Genomic DNA, 16,151 nt, shown 5'->3' with positions numbered 1-16,151 from the left:
AACGTGGGTATGTTGATTTTTTTCAAAGTGTCAGGGGATTGTGGGTGCACCGTATTTGCAGAAGAGCCTCTTGCAGTCGCCCTTGCCTTTGAAGAGTCAACTTGTTAAGGCAGGAGAACTGGAGCCAGACTTTATGCAAAGGTACAGCTTGCTGCAGAAATGCTAGACTAGAATTTTCTTGAATTAGGAGACTTGCTTAGGTTGGAATATGTTATAAAATAACAATTTCCTGACATGTAGACTTTTTATCAAATTCTTTTTGATTTCTGTTTTGAGGGGTTGGCTGTGTTCTGCAAGTAGGGTCTTTCAGGTGCTCACAGTAAGCCTACCATTTAAATGGAAGGAAAAGCAGATGTGTATCACTGCTCCAATTAGTCTGTTGCTTTAATTTGCTCCTTTTTTTTGGTTAGCATGCATTTTTGTGAAACTAAGCCTGTCGTTGCAAAACTCTATAACATGGGAGTTCAGTTTCCACTTTAACAAATAAGAGCCATTTTATCTTTTATTGCTGTTGTTGTTTTAATGTGGGATCCTGTTACATTGGTTCAAGGCCCATTGACATTGTCTTATCTAAAACAGCAGTTTGGAAAAAATGCTAGCAAAATAAAGCATCGAGCACAGTGCCCCAGGGAACGTCAGATGTTACTTGTATCTCTGTAGCAGAACCTTCAGTGCTTGCCAACTGTTCCCTACCTCTGAGGTTTTATTTAAAGCTGTTTTAGGGCATGTTTACTTCTAGCAAATCAGAACAATTAGCATAACAAAACGCCTGATTCTCCATACTGAAAGCTTCTGAAGTTGGTACAAGTTGACCCACTAGTTACCCCTGTCCGCTTGATTGTGAAAACTGGTACATGGGTCCAATTTATGAGACATACGGAAAAGGCTTTCTTTTCTAAGTTGATTCATAAAGTTGATTTGTAAAGCTGATGGGCATTTCAGCAAATACAAGCAACTTAGAATTTTAGTTGCAAGATGAAGTTTAAAATGGTGGGAAGACACATGAATAATTTAACAATGATTCATTTGATTTCAGCAATGAAAAGTCATTGGACAGCTATTCTATCAGTAAAAGCAATATTTACTATATGACTTGTGTTTTTTATTAAATCTGTGCACTTGACATTGACTTTCAAATAAAGTGAAAAGCAGACTGCGCTGCATTAGAAGAGCATGCTCAGTGTGGCCCTCTAGAGCAGGTGAGTGCTGCATGTAGAATACTGTACCAGTTTGGGGCTCCCTGGTTCAAAAGGGCTGTTGAGAATTAGTAGAGGGTCTAGAGGATGCAGGAGACCTGATTAAGGATCTAAGGCTCATGACCTGCAGGGAGGTATTGAGAGAACTGGGCCTGTTCAGTCCGGCAAATGGGAGACTAAAGCCAGATGTAATCGCAGCCTGCAACTACTTGAAGGAGACTTAGAAAAGCAGTGGAGTCAAACTCTTCTCTGTAGTGGCAGATGGCAAAACAAAGGGCAACAGCTACCAGCTACAGCTTGGAAGGTTCAGAGTGGACATTAAGAAAAATTTCTAGTGCAGCAGTAGGACAAGTGTTAGCCAAGGATGCTGTAGCGTTCCCTTGCATGGAGGTTTTGAAAATTCTGCTAGATAAACCTGCAGCTGATGTGTTCTAGTGCTGATGATTCATGGAATAATTTAGTTTGGAGGGGACCTCCAGGGTTCATCCAATCCAAACTCTTGCTCAAAGCAGATCCAAGAAGACCAGGCTGCTGAGGATCTTGTTAAGTTTTGAATGTGTCCAAGGATGGAGAGCTCAGTCTCTCTCAGCAGTGTGTGCCAGTATTTTGCCACTCTGACAGTGAAATTTTTTTCTGTATATATAAACAAAATTTCCCACGTTCCAAGTTGTCCGTTGACTCTCAATACTATCACTGTGCATTTCTGAGGGAAGTCTGACTTCAGCTTCTCTATGCCTTCCCTTTATACCTTAGAGAGTTGTCAACAGCAATAAAATGTCCCCTTAGTGTTCTTTTCTTAAGGCTGAACAAACGCAGTCCTCTTGGCCGTTCTTCTCTTATGTCTTGCAGCAGCCCCCTAACAGCCTCGGGAGCCTTCCGCTGAACATGCTCCGCGATGTCAGTGTCCGCCTTGTATTGGGGAGCCCCAAACAGGGCACAGGACTCTAAATGCAATCTCATAAGCGCAGCGTAAAAAGAATCTTCTCCCTCTACCTAATGGCTACAGGTTTACTAATACAGCCCAGAATATGGTTGACCTTGGTTCCCATGAGGGCACGTTGCTGACTGTGCACAAATTATGCTGGATTGTGGTAGTCCTAACTTTGTGAGAGAAGTAGCTTGTATAAGTTCTTTCTAAAACTTGGCAGTCTCTGTCTAGGTTGTGGAGAGGCATTGTCTAGGAGTTAATTTCAGAGGCAGTCCTACTGCTACACCTTCTTGAGGTGACACTGTCAGGCTTTCAGGGGTGCATGCTGTACCCTGAGCTTTTAGATAGCACTACTATTGTTCCATGTGTGTTTTGGTTGGTTGGAGTTTTTTTGTGTTGTTTGTTTTGTGGTTTTGTTTTTTTTTTTTTTAAAGTGCCAGTATTTTGCAATGGCCTGCACTTGTGAATGCTGGAGAACCTGAAAGCTATGGAAGAAGTTACCTCCTCCTGGAACAAGCCTGTCCAATACTGCATTTTTCATATCTGATGTGGAAAACTGCCTCACTCAATGTGAATAGGATGAAGTTCATTGAGGATTTTATAGATCAGCTGATTAAAAGTTACATGACTCTGTGAAGAAACAGCATCTCTGTGGCTTGGTGATAGTAGATCCATGCAATTATTTTCTCATATTTTGTTAAGCTGTTTCTGTATCACAAAGTTAACAGCACAAAAAGCTGTATTAGGTGATTTGGTTCATCTTCTGCCAGAGCAATGTTCACTGCTGTGCTGCTGTTCTGAGCTTTATCCAGGTTAGTTTTGAATATCATGGTTTAGGATATCATGGTCTGGATGTTTTAAAGGTACTTGAGTCTTTATTTCCTGATGATTTTTTTTTTTTCCAGGAATTCAGTGCCTGTACTTCTATAGAAATCTGGCATGAAGAAAATGACTCTCATATACTAACTTTGTATTCTGATACACTGCAGTTTATTTAGCGTAGCCCATCCACTCAAGGAGAAATGCAAAAGTGGAAAAAAGCTAAAGCTATCATCATTTTCATTATTTGAACCCAGAGACCTTTTGGTGTCCCAGTCTACTTGTGTACCAGTGTAGCTGGAAGACTTCAGCTGCGCTGTGACCACATGTGATACCTGTGGATGGAAGTAAGGGGTACCTCCTTACTCCACAAATGAACTATCTGTAGCATAGAAGGGAAAATAATCTTCAAGAAGTTACAGTTTGACTGCCTGTACGGTGAGATGGGTATGGGCATAACCTTAGTTACAGTCTTTCGGCAGCACAAGATGTAGCACAGCTGGGTTGTATGCCTGTGATTGTTGCTCATGGAACAGACTGACTGTGTTTCCTTTTTGTTAGTTCTTGTAAAATTGTCATAGAGACCCTCCTTCGGTCTTCTGTGTGTTTGCTTTTGGGAATCAAGAGTATGACAGGATTCACATGCGGCAGGGACATTCTGTCAGATCAAAAGGATGCAACTGGGAAGATAAAGGTCAAAGGAAATTATCAAATATGTAAATTTAGTTAGGGCAATTTGAGTGCCTGCTGATTATGAGGGAGAGATCACTGGTATTGCTTGACTCTTGCCTTAGTTGGAGTTCTATCAGTTTGATTCAAAAGCATTTTCAGGACAGGGAATTAAACTGTGTGGAGCAGGAACAGAAATAGAAAGAATATTTTAAAGGCAGAGAGAGCAGCAAAGGTCAGCTTGACTCTGCACCTAAATTTGGCAGCTGGGTGCAGAGCTCAGTCTGTCAGATGTCTGAAGATCTCATTTGTTTGCGGAGTTACCTGAGCTTTTGATTGACAGGCTTACTCGATGCATTAATTTGCTGTTCTGTGTTCACTTTTAATGCACAGCATGCTATTTTTGCACTTTTCAACACAGATGCAATGTTCTGTGGCTTTATGATAGGCTAACGGAAGCTTTAAATTGAAGAAAAAAAAAAGGGGGGAAGAAAAATCTCCTTAACAGGACAAAAAAGGCATTATATATGATATTTCTAACTTGTCTTCAGTTGAGAATTCACTACAAAAATTTCCAAAGTCTGAAATGTATCTGGTGGATCATAGATGGTAAAGATTTTTATCAATGTTTATGTGTTTCTTTTAAAGGTCAAGAAATGTCATAAGAAAAGACTGAAAGCACTCATGTAAATCGTTCCTGGAACATATCCAGATGGCTTTTATCTCTTGGCTTTGATTTTTTTTTTTTCATTTTTTCTTATTTTTTTTTTTCCCCAAGTCCTGTAAGCAGCAGAGACACTTTTTCTCCACTTAAGAACAACAGAAATGTGGGGAGAGGAAGAAACAAGGGGAATGAAAAGGGACTTGGTGAAACACATCAGTTTATTTTACGTAGAATGAGAATGTCTTCATGCTAAAAGGATTCTGTTCATCTTTGGCTAGAGACTACGAGATGACACCAATCAGTTGACTGGCTTGAGGATGTTGTCAGGGATGACCAAACCATGTTTCGGTGCTTCTGAGATTCATTGTTTGGACAACTGAAAACTCGTGGTGAAAATTGGCCTGGTGGTGTTCGAAACATTCATACTTGGAATAAAATCTATGAGGCTGACACATTCATGTGTGAGTTAGAGAGGAGAGGAAGAACAGAGAGCAGCAAGAGATTCATTTATCAAGTGAAGTTAGTGGATTCCCCCTGCCCTTTCTTCCCTCTGACCTAAAGTTAATAGAAAATACTGTTTGTGTTTGGGCTTTTTCTTATGAACTGGTATTCATTTATTTATTTTTAATACCAGAGTCTTCTAAGTAGTAAAATTTGACAGATGACAAAGAACTTCCATGTGAAGAAACTTACTGTGCAGGGTCTCTCCATCAGTGACCTGATGTTATCAGGATGGCCAGCCCCTGTCTGCACCAGTTAATATGCTGGTCCACAGTCACAGAACTGGTCATGCTCCCCCAGCCTGGACAAGGGCCAGGCTGATCTCTCAGGTCCTAATCCACTCAGTATTTAAGCTCTCAGCATGCTGCAATGTGCCCGTCCCTACCCTCTACCACAACCTCTTTCCCTGGGTGCCAGGGTTGCTTTTTCCTCCCTTGGCCCATGAAGTCTGAGCAATTCAAACTCGCTTTACCTTGACTCCAGCTGTGGAGGCTCCATGAGCAACAATTTAGGGCATGTGTTAATCACGAGTAAACAGAAGCAGATTTTCCTTCAGGTTTTCAGTATCTTGGCTAGTAGCAGAAGTACGTGTACAGGTTTAGGCAAAAATAATAAACCCCATGTACATTTTTTTGTTGGCATGATTCCTTACCTGAGTGGCCCTTCTGGTGTTTAACTATGTTTATGCATTTATTTATTTGCTTGATTCTCCCAGGCGTATTGTCTGCCTTGGGCTGCCTGTTTCCTGCGTGTCTGGTCAGTGTTCAGCCAGCAGAGCCAACACCTGGTTGGGCAGTTCAGCCATGATGCCAGTGTCCTTTCAGGAGAAATCTGAATGAAGATCATTTAAAAACCTCATCATCTGTCTCTGAAACTAAATTGAGAATAAATTCTACAGGTTTTCAACTTCTCTTTTTACAGCAGAAAGTCTGAATCAAAAGGGCTGTATAGGTATTTGGTGTGGGGTAGGCAAATTAACTTAGAGCCTTGATTTTGAGATTTCAAAACTTTTATTCTGAAGAAAAAATGATCACTTACCTTGCAGCCAAACTAGAGCTTTCAGCAGCACCTGAGGAATCTCAAGAGTAGAAAGTGAACTACAAACTGGCTTCTAGACTATGGTTTTGTTTGCTTAGACCTCAGACACCACAGAGGAGGGCAAGGAGGGAAGGGTATGGGCTTATGGAAACTGGTCATTAAGGTTATTGGATCTTGTAATGTATGGGGGAATATCTATGCTTGTCACAAAATCAAGCTTTAGAAAAGCATGGGCCCCAGAATACTCCTCTCATCTTGAAAGCGTGGGCAAGTTTAACAAACTGGTTCTTCACATAGTTGTCTGGAGTTCTCCATAAAAGAGAAAGAGAGCAGAAGAGGAGCAGATCAGGTTTCCTCTTCCTCCCCATGCCAATACTTCTGACTGTCTGTGCTTCTGCTGATAAAGAGTAATTTAGAGTTTGTAAGAGGTCTTCAGTGCCCACCTTTGGAGAGCTGCTGTGTAGTTGTAACTTCATTTAATAAATAAAAGCAAAGCTTCACTAACTGGAGTGTGATCACGCAGTGTTCATAGAAAGTGTTATAACTCTCTTATTTACAAGTATGCAACTGTTTTCTGCTCTCTAGTTTGAAAAATTATTTTCAAGAGATTGCTTCTATTTGTATTCCCCAGAAGAATACTGTAGCAGTCAGCTGTTTGCTTCCCTTACCACTTGCAGTGATTCAGTATACAAATTATAACTTCAGAACTGTGAATCCCACTTTGAGTACTCTGAAAAATTGTTACCTAATTAAATAATTGTGGCAGTTGTTTATTTTTTTTAAATACATATTTGCAGCTGAGAGTTACAAGGAAACCCAGATGGTGAAGATAAAAGAAGAACCGATGGAAGTTGACATTCATGATTCGCAGGCTTCCGTGTTACCCAGCCAACCCAGCCAAAATGTTGGCTACAGCACTTTACTAGGGCGAGACATTAGTGAACACATACAGAAGGCACCAGAAGGTCGTGTGATCCCAGACAGAAATCTCTTCAGCCAAGATATATCAGTGAAGATGGCATCCGAGCTGCTCTTCCAGTTATCAGGTAAAAGCAGTGGAAATAGTCAATAGTAGAATTGAAAGAACAAAAAGAGATTGTGTATAACCACTGAGGTTCTATGAAAGTGTGAGATTGCTAAGGCTGAAAAATAATAAGAGTTAGTGCCCTTCTACCCTCACATTTGAAATGTAAAAGCCTTGCCAAATGTCCCCCATAGTTAGCATATGCTTTAGAGCACCGTGACAGTCAGGTCAGGTTCACAATATTTGAACTGAATTGGAAAAGCCAGAGTTCAACTCCTGTATTTTGGAAAGCTAATTAAATAATTTGTGACAGCTGGTTGATCCAGGCCTTGGAGTACAGGGAACCTATAGATGGCAGTTACTGGCACAAGTGGCCGGTGGCTGCAGCATGCAGTGCTCCTGGGGCTCTACTGTCCAGTGCTCTTGACAAAGAAGGTAAATCTCAGCTATTCCGTAAAGGCAATGATTTCAGCACTGTGTTTAATGAATGCTTGTACTGCACACTCTGTATGGAGCACTGACACTGAAATATGAAGCTGAAAAAATTTGTTGGGAGTTAGTTTAAGTAAGATCGTGCCCCCGTTTTCTAATCATGCTATAACAATTTACCCTAAATTATTCTGGATTATGCTGTTATCAGAAAGCGTTAAAATAGTTCTACTGAATAAAAGCTGATAGGGAAAATATGATATATGCTAACCACAAAAATCATGTATGTTCCTCTGCAGAAAAGGTGAGCAAAGAGCACAACCACAATAAAGATAACACCATCAGAACTACAGCCAGGTAAGCGCAGTCCGTTGTTATCTGCAAAGTTGTAGTGTAAATGGCATTGCTTCATTTTGCCTTGTGAACTTGGATGTGTCTGTGTCAAAATGGGCCAAAATGACTGTTCTCCTCTGATCAAGTATTCACACATCATTTTAAGAAATATTTTTCTATTCTTTCTCTGTAAAACTGAAACTTAAAAGAAACTGCATAGTACATGAGGTGCTTGAGGGAAGAACAGGCTGACAACTGGATTTTAAGACATAGGTCAATGTAAGAAGAGGTGATTTTGATTCAGTCTTCTGTCAAACTTGGATTTCTTGAATAAATTTCAGTTGAGTATTTTATCATCTCAGTGTCTTCTACAGATGAATCTTTAAAAGTCAGAGACTGTAAAACAATGCTAATGAAACATTTGTTAAATATTACAGTCCCATTAATACAACCAATTAAATTATACAGGAATTAAAAACATGAATCAATTGTAGCATGTGCTGTTAAAGAAATATGCACTTCACAGTATTTTGGCTGCTAACAAGCCCATGAATTGTTTAAATACACATGAGCAACGAAGAGAGGTGTCCCTATGGGAAATTCAAAGCTCTTGGGTAATAAGTGGTAGCTAGAACTGGTAAAAACTTAGGAGCTCATGGTGAGAAGTAGGCAGGAATTGGCTGCCAAGTCCAAAACTTAAATCTTTGATACCTGCTTCAGCTCTCACCTAGCCTTGGGGGCAAGGGTACATTTATTTCCTACCTGAAAGTTCCCTAATCAGTGTGGATGGGTTGAAGACTGGGCATGCTGAAGTAGCAAAGAGTTCCTTTAAAGGTAGAGTAAGACTTTCTGTGCCCCTGCAGCCCCTTTTACAGAGGTTCCCAGAATGTTCAGTGCTTGTTAACTAAGACAACTTTGTCCGGATTGAAACTGAAAAGCATTTCAGTTGCAAAAGAAAAGATCTCTAAAATAAACTGTTCTTAAATTCCTAGATCTATCCCATTCATTCATGGGAACTGTAATAAATGAATAATTTAATAAACTGACCAGCTCAGTAAATGTACATTAGGGACTTTCTGATGTTACAGGCTGAAAAATAATTAAATTGAGCATTTAACTTCTGGCTGCTGTGAATGCTTTCTATATTTGCTAGTTTGAGAATTTGTGGGATATGCAGCCTGCATAACTTTCCTGTGACTCCTAAAAAAGTATAAGCCTGAGAGATACATATAGACATAAATGCACATATTGTCCAACTACACATTAACTATCCAGAGTGCTTTGCAGGGAGGAGGTGACAAATAGTCAGTTGAAAATAGATTTGAGTGTCTCATGAGGTTACTGGCAGGACTGGTGTGAGAATCCAGAGCTACTTTTGGATCTATCAAAGATAATTCAAAGTAGAAAGGTTGAGGACAGTTCAAAGATAACTTGCCCTTCTTCTGACTGCCAGCTTGTAAGAGGGCAGCACAGTTCGCTGTTGTCCAACTTGCACTGAGTTTTACTGGAAAATCCCGATAATGGCTGCTACCCATCAGGGCATGAAATGCTGCATGCCCGGTTCAATTCCTCCAGGTGCTTTTCTTGTCTTATCTATCAACAGAAGAAGACATGAATGAGAAGAGCTTCTTAAGGGCAAGTGAGTCAGTCTGCTAAATCCTACGAGTTCAAACAGATTGACTTGAAAGACCTTGCCAAAAAACCCGCACCCAAAACCAAACAAACAGCTGGAAGTCTTCACTGGTAAGGGTATGACACCTTCTCAAAAATAGAATGTGATGGAGCAGCCAGTGGAAGATAGAGGCGCTCAGGCTGCATTAAGAAAACATGCAGTGCTGCAGTTTGGCTCACTAGTCTTCATCTGGATTAATGACAGGAAGGAATTTGAATCATAATTGTTATGTGAAGTTTGCTGACAGCTGCAGAGTGCCAAGGTGAGGTCAGTGTTGTCCACCTGTGAATGGCTGGGGAACACAGAGACTAAGTTGTGTCATTGGTGAGAGTCTTAAATCAGCAAAGCCCCTGCAAGGTAGGGTACACAAGCACTTTTTGCTGCCTGATTCCATATTAACATTTCCAACTGTTGCCTCTCTGTTGCTATTCCTCCTGTGAGTATTCCTGGACTTTGTGAGCATATACTTCCATCTGACTTTGCTTAAGCAGCCAAAACTGGCAAGGATTCCTCACAGTTCAATGGCTGAGTGAGACGGTAGAGCCTGCCATCTGTGATGTGAAGACAGCAAGTGGAGAAGCAAATGATCTGGAAGTGAGTACGCGAGCATAAGATGCCAAGATAAGTTTCTTTCATCTAGAGAACTGTGTAGCCATAAAACTGGAAAAGTGCAGCAAAAAAACCCACCAAAAACAAAACAAAAAAACCCACCAACCAAACAAACAAAAAACCAGAACAAAACAAAACAAAAAAAACCAAACCACACACACAAAAAACCAAAAACCCAGAAACAAAAAACCAACCAACCAAACAAACAAACAAAACCACACACACACACACGCACACCAAAAAAACCCAAACAAACCCCCCCAACAAACTAAAGCTTATTCTTCATCGGAAGGGACTTTGTGCAGTGATCAAGAACAGTTTTTATGGTTTCTTACTATGAAGCAGGAGCTCTTCCCTCCGTACGTTGCACTGGGAATTGGAGGACATATCAGCTGAAATAAAACTATCAATAGGGCCAACACTGAAGAGACTCAGCTGCCATTCTAGAGGAAGGCAGAAAAGAAGTGTCTAAGGAAGGTCCTGTAATTCACTGGAGGCCAATGATGGAGAGGGAAATCCTTGGGACATAACACAATGCAATCTTCAGCAACCACCTGCTCATGACATATGGCCTAGCCTGAAATAGATGAGCTCTGCATCATCCCTTTTGCTTAGAACCAGCAGTGAGCAGTGTCTCAGTGACTGAATCTAAAGCACAAGCAGGCAGGCCAATGTGGAAACCAGACTGGATTACAAGATTTTGAAGACTTACAACAGTAATAAAACTCTTTTTTTGGTGTTTTTCTTTCAGTAAGAGGAATGTTGCAATAAATGATGCCATATTTTTATACAGCGTCAGTCTGTTTTATATTATGTCACTCCTGAGTGCGAGTGTGAGTCTTGGAAAAAGTTAAGTTTTACACATGTGGGCTGGAGCTGGTTTGCTTTATCCTGACCATTTGTTTTCTTGATTATTATGCATTGCTCAGCTATCTGCATACACTGAACTGTTCAGGTTTGAAGCGTCTTCATGCCTTACCCTCCAGCACAACCTAATGTTGACTGTGTTTATGTTCAAACTTGTGTAGAATCATGACAATATCCCATTAACTGTCACACATGGTACAGCACAAAATCAATAATGGCCAAAAACCTTAATGAGAAAGTTAATAATGTGATTTCCAAACGTGTTACATGATCAAGTTAACTAATTATCAACAAGTTTCCCAAAGGCAGAAGAGACCTGACTAAGAATAGAAGTGACTCAGTGGAGAACACCTTGTTCACTCTCTACAGAAAGAGTGCATGAGGGAAAAAATACACAAATGCTGCTGTTTAGATTGACACCTTGTGTATCTGGACTGGTAGGGTCAACTTGGCTGGCGCTGCTGGCACATGCTTTCTGGGTCTGAACTACCCACTGTGCAATGCTTTGTAAGACCTTATACTACATTCCTTACCCTGAAAGGATTCTTGGATTTTATTACTGAATAAGAACAGGCTGCAGAAACAAGCTAGCCTCCTGTCCTGCACCTTGAAAACAACTAGTGTAAATCAGCCTGTTGATTCCCAGTATGAGAGAGATAAAACTTCATGTAATTCTTATTTTGCCTAGAAGAAATTGAAAGTTTGCCTGCAGATGGAATACACTACCTTAGAAAACAGTTTTTGAAGAAAGACCATCCTTTTCCATTTTGAATTTCCTGATTTACCTCTTAACTGATGTCTGTCTGTACTGTAGACAATGAATTCTTGTTTCTGTTATGATCTTTAACTGAGCAGAAAACAAACTACTTTGACAGAAATGTCAATTCACCATTGAAATGGACTATTTACTGTCTGTTAATTAAAACGAAAGCATGCTATGATTTTTGGATTCAAGTACCTGATAATTTTTGTCCTTAATACTCTTTGGGAAGTAACTGTTCAGCTAGCTTATATTAATTGTTTTTTGCTTTAAAAATCAAACTCATGGAGTTATCTTCATTCATGGAATGCCATGTCAAAAAAGAACTATTCAGCATCTTAACCTAAAATTTCAAAACTTTAAAAATAATTACTATATACCTCAGATTATTAAATAATACTATTCACCACATTTCCTGATTGCCCTCTCCAGATACAACAGTAGAATACAAATTTTTGAAACATTGATTTTATAATGATAAGAATGATATATGATTGTATTGTGCTATAGAAAATCTCAGATGTAGAAATGTAGTTTAAAAGCCTTTTGAGAGGACTTCAGATTTCACTCTGATTTGCAATTTTACCAAAGCCTGCCTCTACTCCACACCTTGCCTCACAATCTGCATATCTTTCAGCATGAATTCTGTAAATGAAATGGAGCTTTTAATGAGATGGTATTTGTTATAGTATTAAGATGTTAGGGTCAAAAATCATATTTACTTCTTCCATTAAGTGCTGTTTTGTTTACAAAAAGATGTCTTATTTTTCCTATAGCCCCTTCTTTTCTGAAGACACGTTTAGACAATCACCATTCACTTCCAACTCAAAAGATCTCCTGCCTAATGAAACTACTCTTCATGGAAGAACACTTGCACCAGGTCAGATACCTTTTTCTTTCATTACTGCCAGTTAATATATATTTTTAAAATTTTCTTACTGTCAACTCTACCACCTGACCAATGCTCTTAAAATGTAGTTTGCTTTGTCAAAAGGCAACTCTCCATCACCATAAGTGCTTATTATTAAGCAGAAAAAGAAAAAAGTTAAATATTGCAGAAGCATTTGTATTAATAGTCTTTAAACTAGTATTTCCTTGAATTGTACAAGAGTCTATAAGAGATTAAACTTAGCGGTATTAACAGAGGTGAGGGGGGTTTGTGTGTGTCCCACATATGTAAAGGAGTTTTACTGACGTTTGATTACTGTCTGCAATTCTCCTGTTACTGGCCATCTCCATCTCTCTGAGAACAGACAAAATATCTGCAGTACATTTGTCGGAATGGCTGAGCTTGGCAATACAATTTCCCTGCCTTTAACAGTAATTTAGAAACCTTTTTGGAAAGATGTGGAGTTCTTAGAAACATATTAAAAGGCCTCAATATCTGTGGGTACATTCCCAGAGATCTTCTGAGCTAGTTGACAGGCATTTTTATGTCCAGATGTAGTTTGGGTTATATTCTGTATTAAACTGGAAAATATAGGCACGTAACAATACTATTCAAGGTGGCACTGAACACATGAAAAAACTTGAGACATGCCTTTACTGTCCTGTTACAAAATAACTCATTTGCTAGTTCATTGCTATCTGGTCTTAAATTAATAGCTCTTGGGTTCTAAAGATCAGTAATTACACAGCCATCCGTAGTGGGGGTTATTCACCTTTTCTTAGCAATCAATAAAGTTTTAGGCACGTTACTGCTAATTTTCAGCTATAGACTGTCATTTAATTTACAACTTAACAGACCCTTCATTTTTTTAAATGCTTGAATAGTCACTTCACAACTTGTGAAGTGGCAGAGGAGGTTGAGCTAGATGTTGTCTAGGGGTAAATATGCATGGTAGGAAGAAGAGCGTTTGCAGCATAAGGACAAGGGTCTTCAGGCTACCCTCAGCCACACTTTTGCCAGGAGGTAGTGGATTTTGTAACTCGGGGTGAGGAGAACCAGATCAGATGTGATGCTTTTAAGTATTAAAACGTAAACCAGGTTAGCACTTCAGTCCTGGCTTTTTGACCTTGGCATAACATGGAATATTCATGTGCTCAGATGAAAGACGAGAACTCTTGGACTCCTCAGGCAGTGCTCGATACCTCAGAGGACACGGCCTCTAGCAGCAATACTCTTACATCACACTGAGTTGAATGCATAAGAATCTTAATTCTCTGTAAGACTTCATTTTAAGTGAGGCCACTAAAACTACACATGGGTTTTGGTGACACGGTTAATCTTCTGCTTAAAAGGTGTAAGGAATCTAGTTGGCGAGAACATCCCAGAGTGTTAGAATGTCTTCTGAGGAATGGAATTTTGTACGTTTATGCTGCTCCATATTCCACCCTATGGAATATAAGCATTACCTTGATAGATCTGTGTAGTATAATACATATTGCTCTGTGATTATAAGACTGATGTGTAATAGCAGCATGTATACTGAAAATCAAAAATGCCAGTTTCTGCTTCATTTTTATTTTTGGAACAACCCTATCTTCCAAATATGTTGATTTTTCTCAGCTTCACAATAAATTCTTGGACTTGAAGTGCAACTTCACAGTAGCACTAGGAATGTGATTTAAATTTTTAATCAGTTACAAATGTGATATTCATGTAAAAGAACAGCAGAATACCCACAGGTAGATTTCCTGCTAGTTTTGGCCTTGCAAGAAGAAATAGTCTATGTAGTGCTATGGATAGTTCAGAAGAAACTTTATCCCTGTAGGGAGTAGCATAAAGGAACAATAACAAACCATTGTAAAGGCCAACAGGATGTAACAGAAAATGCTGTGGAAATGTGTATGTGGTGTCCCATGGATAAATGGTATGTGTGCCTTCACTTGAGATTGGTTGTGGATTACTTCATCCCTGAAACAGGATAGTAAGAATTAGAAAAGAACAGCATAAGAAAATGACAGGAAATTCCCAGTCTGGTGTTTAATCTTCAAGTCATCAACTAAAATCCAAGCGGATTAACTACTAATGGCCAAGAGCGTTCATTAAGCAGTACCCCTATCTGAAAATGTGACTCCGTGCCACTGTCACCACGGCTAGCAGAGGCTGATGGACACGCATGGAGTCTGAGCTGCTGCTCTGCGCTGGCTCTGTGCGACCAGGCTTGGCTCCGGCAGGCAGGGTGGCCCAAGGAAGCCTTTGCTGCCAGTTGGTCTGGGTGGCCGTGGTGGAACCCCACGTACATAGTGCTTCTTTCCAGGAGAGCACCAATGTGGGTGGTTGTATCCGCAGACTCCTGCCAAATTTCTGGCTGCAGACTTTTTGGCACCCTAGCTGCAGAGGAATTGGGAAAAGTGACAGGAACACAGGACAGTAATATATCTCGTGTCAAGTTTGATTCTTTTCTATAACAAGTAACAATATTATGTAATATCATTCATTAATTTATCAAGATCCAGCTTAAATCTGTTGTGCTCATTATTTGTACAAAGACACTGTTTCAGAAGCTCACCTCTTGGAAGGGTTGGGACTACTCTCTTTTCAGCCTGAATTTATTCACAGCAAGTTCTACTTTTGTTGTTTCACCGATGCTGTTCTTCAACTTTGATAATTCATCTCCCTTGTGATGTTCACCATCTGTCAGAACTGTATATGCTATTTTACAGGAAGTCTTACCAATGACTTTCTCAGTGGCATGCTGTCTTCTGTATGGATGTTGGAAATGCCTCTCCTGATTAATCCCAGTCTTTGTAACTACAACATGCTGATGACTCTCTCTTCGTTTGCTAATCTAATAGTGGCATTTTTTTCTTTCCATTTACAATTTCAGCTGATCATTTCAGCATGCAACAGAAATTCTTGTTCCCACTTTCTAAGCATGTTACCTTGACATTTGAATGGTTTCGGTTTTTACTCTAGCTCTCAAGATTATTTCTTTAATACTCTGAAATTTCTGCATATTGATGATATTGCTTTCATTAATGCAGTGTTGAGGAGGTATTTTTTTTTCTGTTGAAGCTAGTAAAGAGGATTTTGAAGTACAGTTGGTCCAAAGTTCAGGCCTTGAGACTTCAGCATAGTGGCCTCCTCAGCACAAACCACTTCAGTTCTCTTCATAGCCAGTTTATATGAAAATTGCAAGATCAGGTATTTAAGATGAAGAGCACTTTTTATAGGGCATTCGGTATATAAGATCCCCAAGGAGTACAAAATAATTAGGAAAGACCTATTAAAAGATGTGTGAGAGCAATGGGCTGATCAGGGCATTTACTGGAGAAAAAAAATACAGCAACATAGTGATGGATTTGGCCTGAAAGAAAGGTGAAGTAATCCTGATCAGCAGCAGGATCACAGGAGAAGTGCTTCTCATGCAGCAGCTTTTAAGTCTTTTCAAGGAAACAGCAATAAAATCTCCAAGAACTGTCAGAAAGGGGGTTCAACAGCACCACAGAAGTCGTGGTAACTCCATGGTAATCTGTGGTGAATTCTTGATATTCTGAGGACGGCAGGAAGTTGTTTCCTATACTATAGTACATCCTATAGCATATCCAAGTATTGGATAGATTTGGGGAACTACTTCCCTTCCCTTTTAAGGTATTTTGTACGTTAATAACTATACAAAGTTAATTGTCATTACATTAGACTTTTCTGTATTACTATCACTGTCCAAATAAGCTCATTTTTTGCTCAAAAATGGAA

General features: G+C 39.7%; 1 protein-coding gene across 3 annotated transcripts in view; it reads left to right on the top strand.

Annotated features, from left to right (window-relative positions):
• ZNF827 (zinc finger protein 827) overlaps positions 1-16,151 on the top strand; it is a 106,549-nt gene that overhangs the window by 59,561 nt on the left and 30,837 nt on the right. For all 3 annotated transcript variants that reach the window (XR_010606140.1, XM_065634332.1, XM_065634333.1), the window contains exons 6-8: positions 6,613-6,861; positions 7,568-7,625; positions 12,286-12,389. Coding sequence is in view for 2 of the 3 variants with exons in the window: in XM_065634332.1 (XP_065490404.1) it covers positions 6,613-6,861; positions 7,568-7,625; positions 12,286-12,389 (411 nt within the window). In the remaining variant the exon portion in view is untranslated. The remainder of the gene's footprint in view (positions 1-6,612; positions 6,862-7,567; positions 7,626-12,285; positions 12,390-16,151) is intronic.

Source organism: Caloenas nicobarica, chromosome 4, assembly GCF_036013445.1.
Source record: "Caloenas nicobarica isolate bCalNic1 chromosome 4, bCalNic1.hap1, whole genome shotgun sequence".
In the NCBI taxonomy this organism is placed as follows: Eukaryota; Metazoa; Chordata; class Aves; order Columbiformes; family Columbidae; genus Caloenas; species Caloenas nicobarica.
Note: the sequence above shows the minus strand (reverse complement) of the source record. Positions and strands in the feature narration are given on the sequence as shown.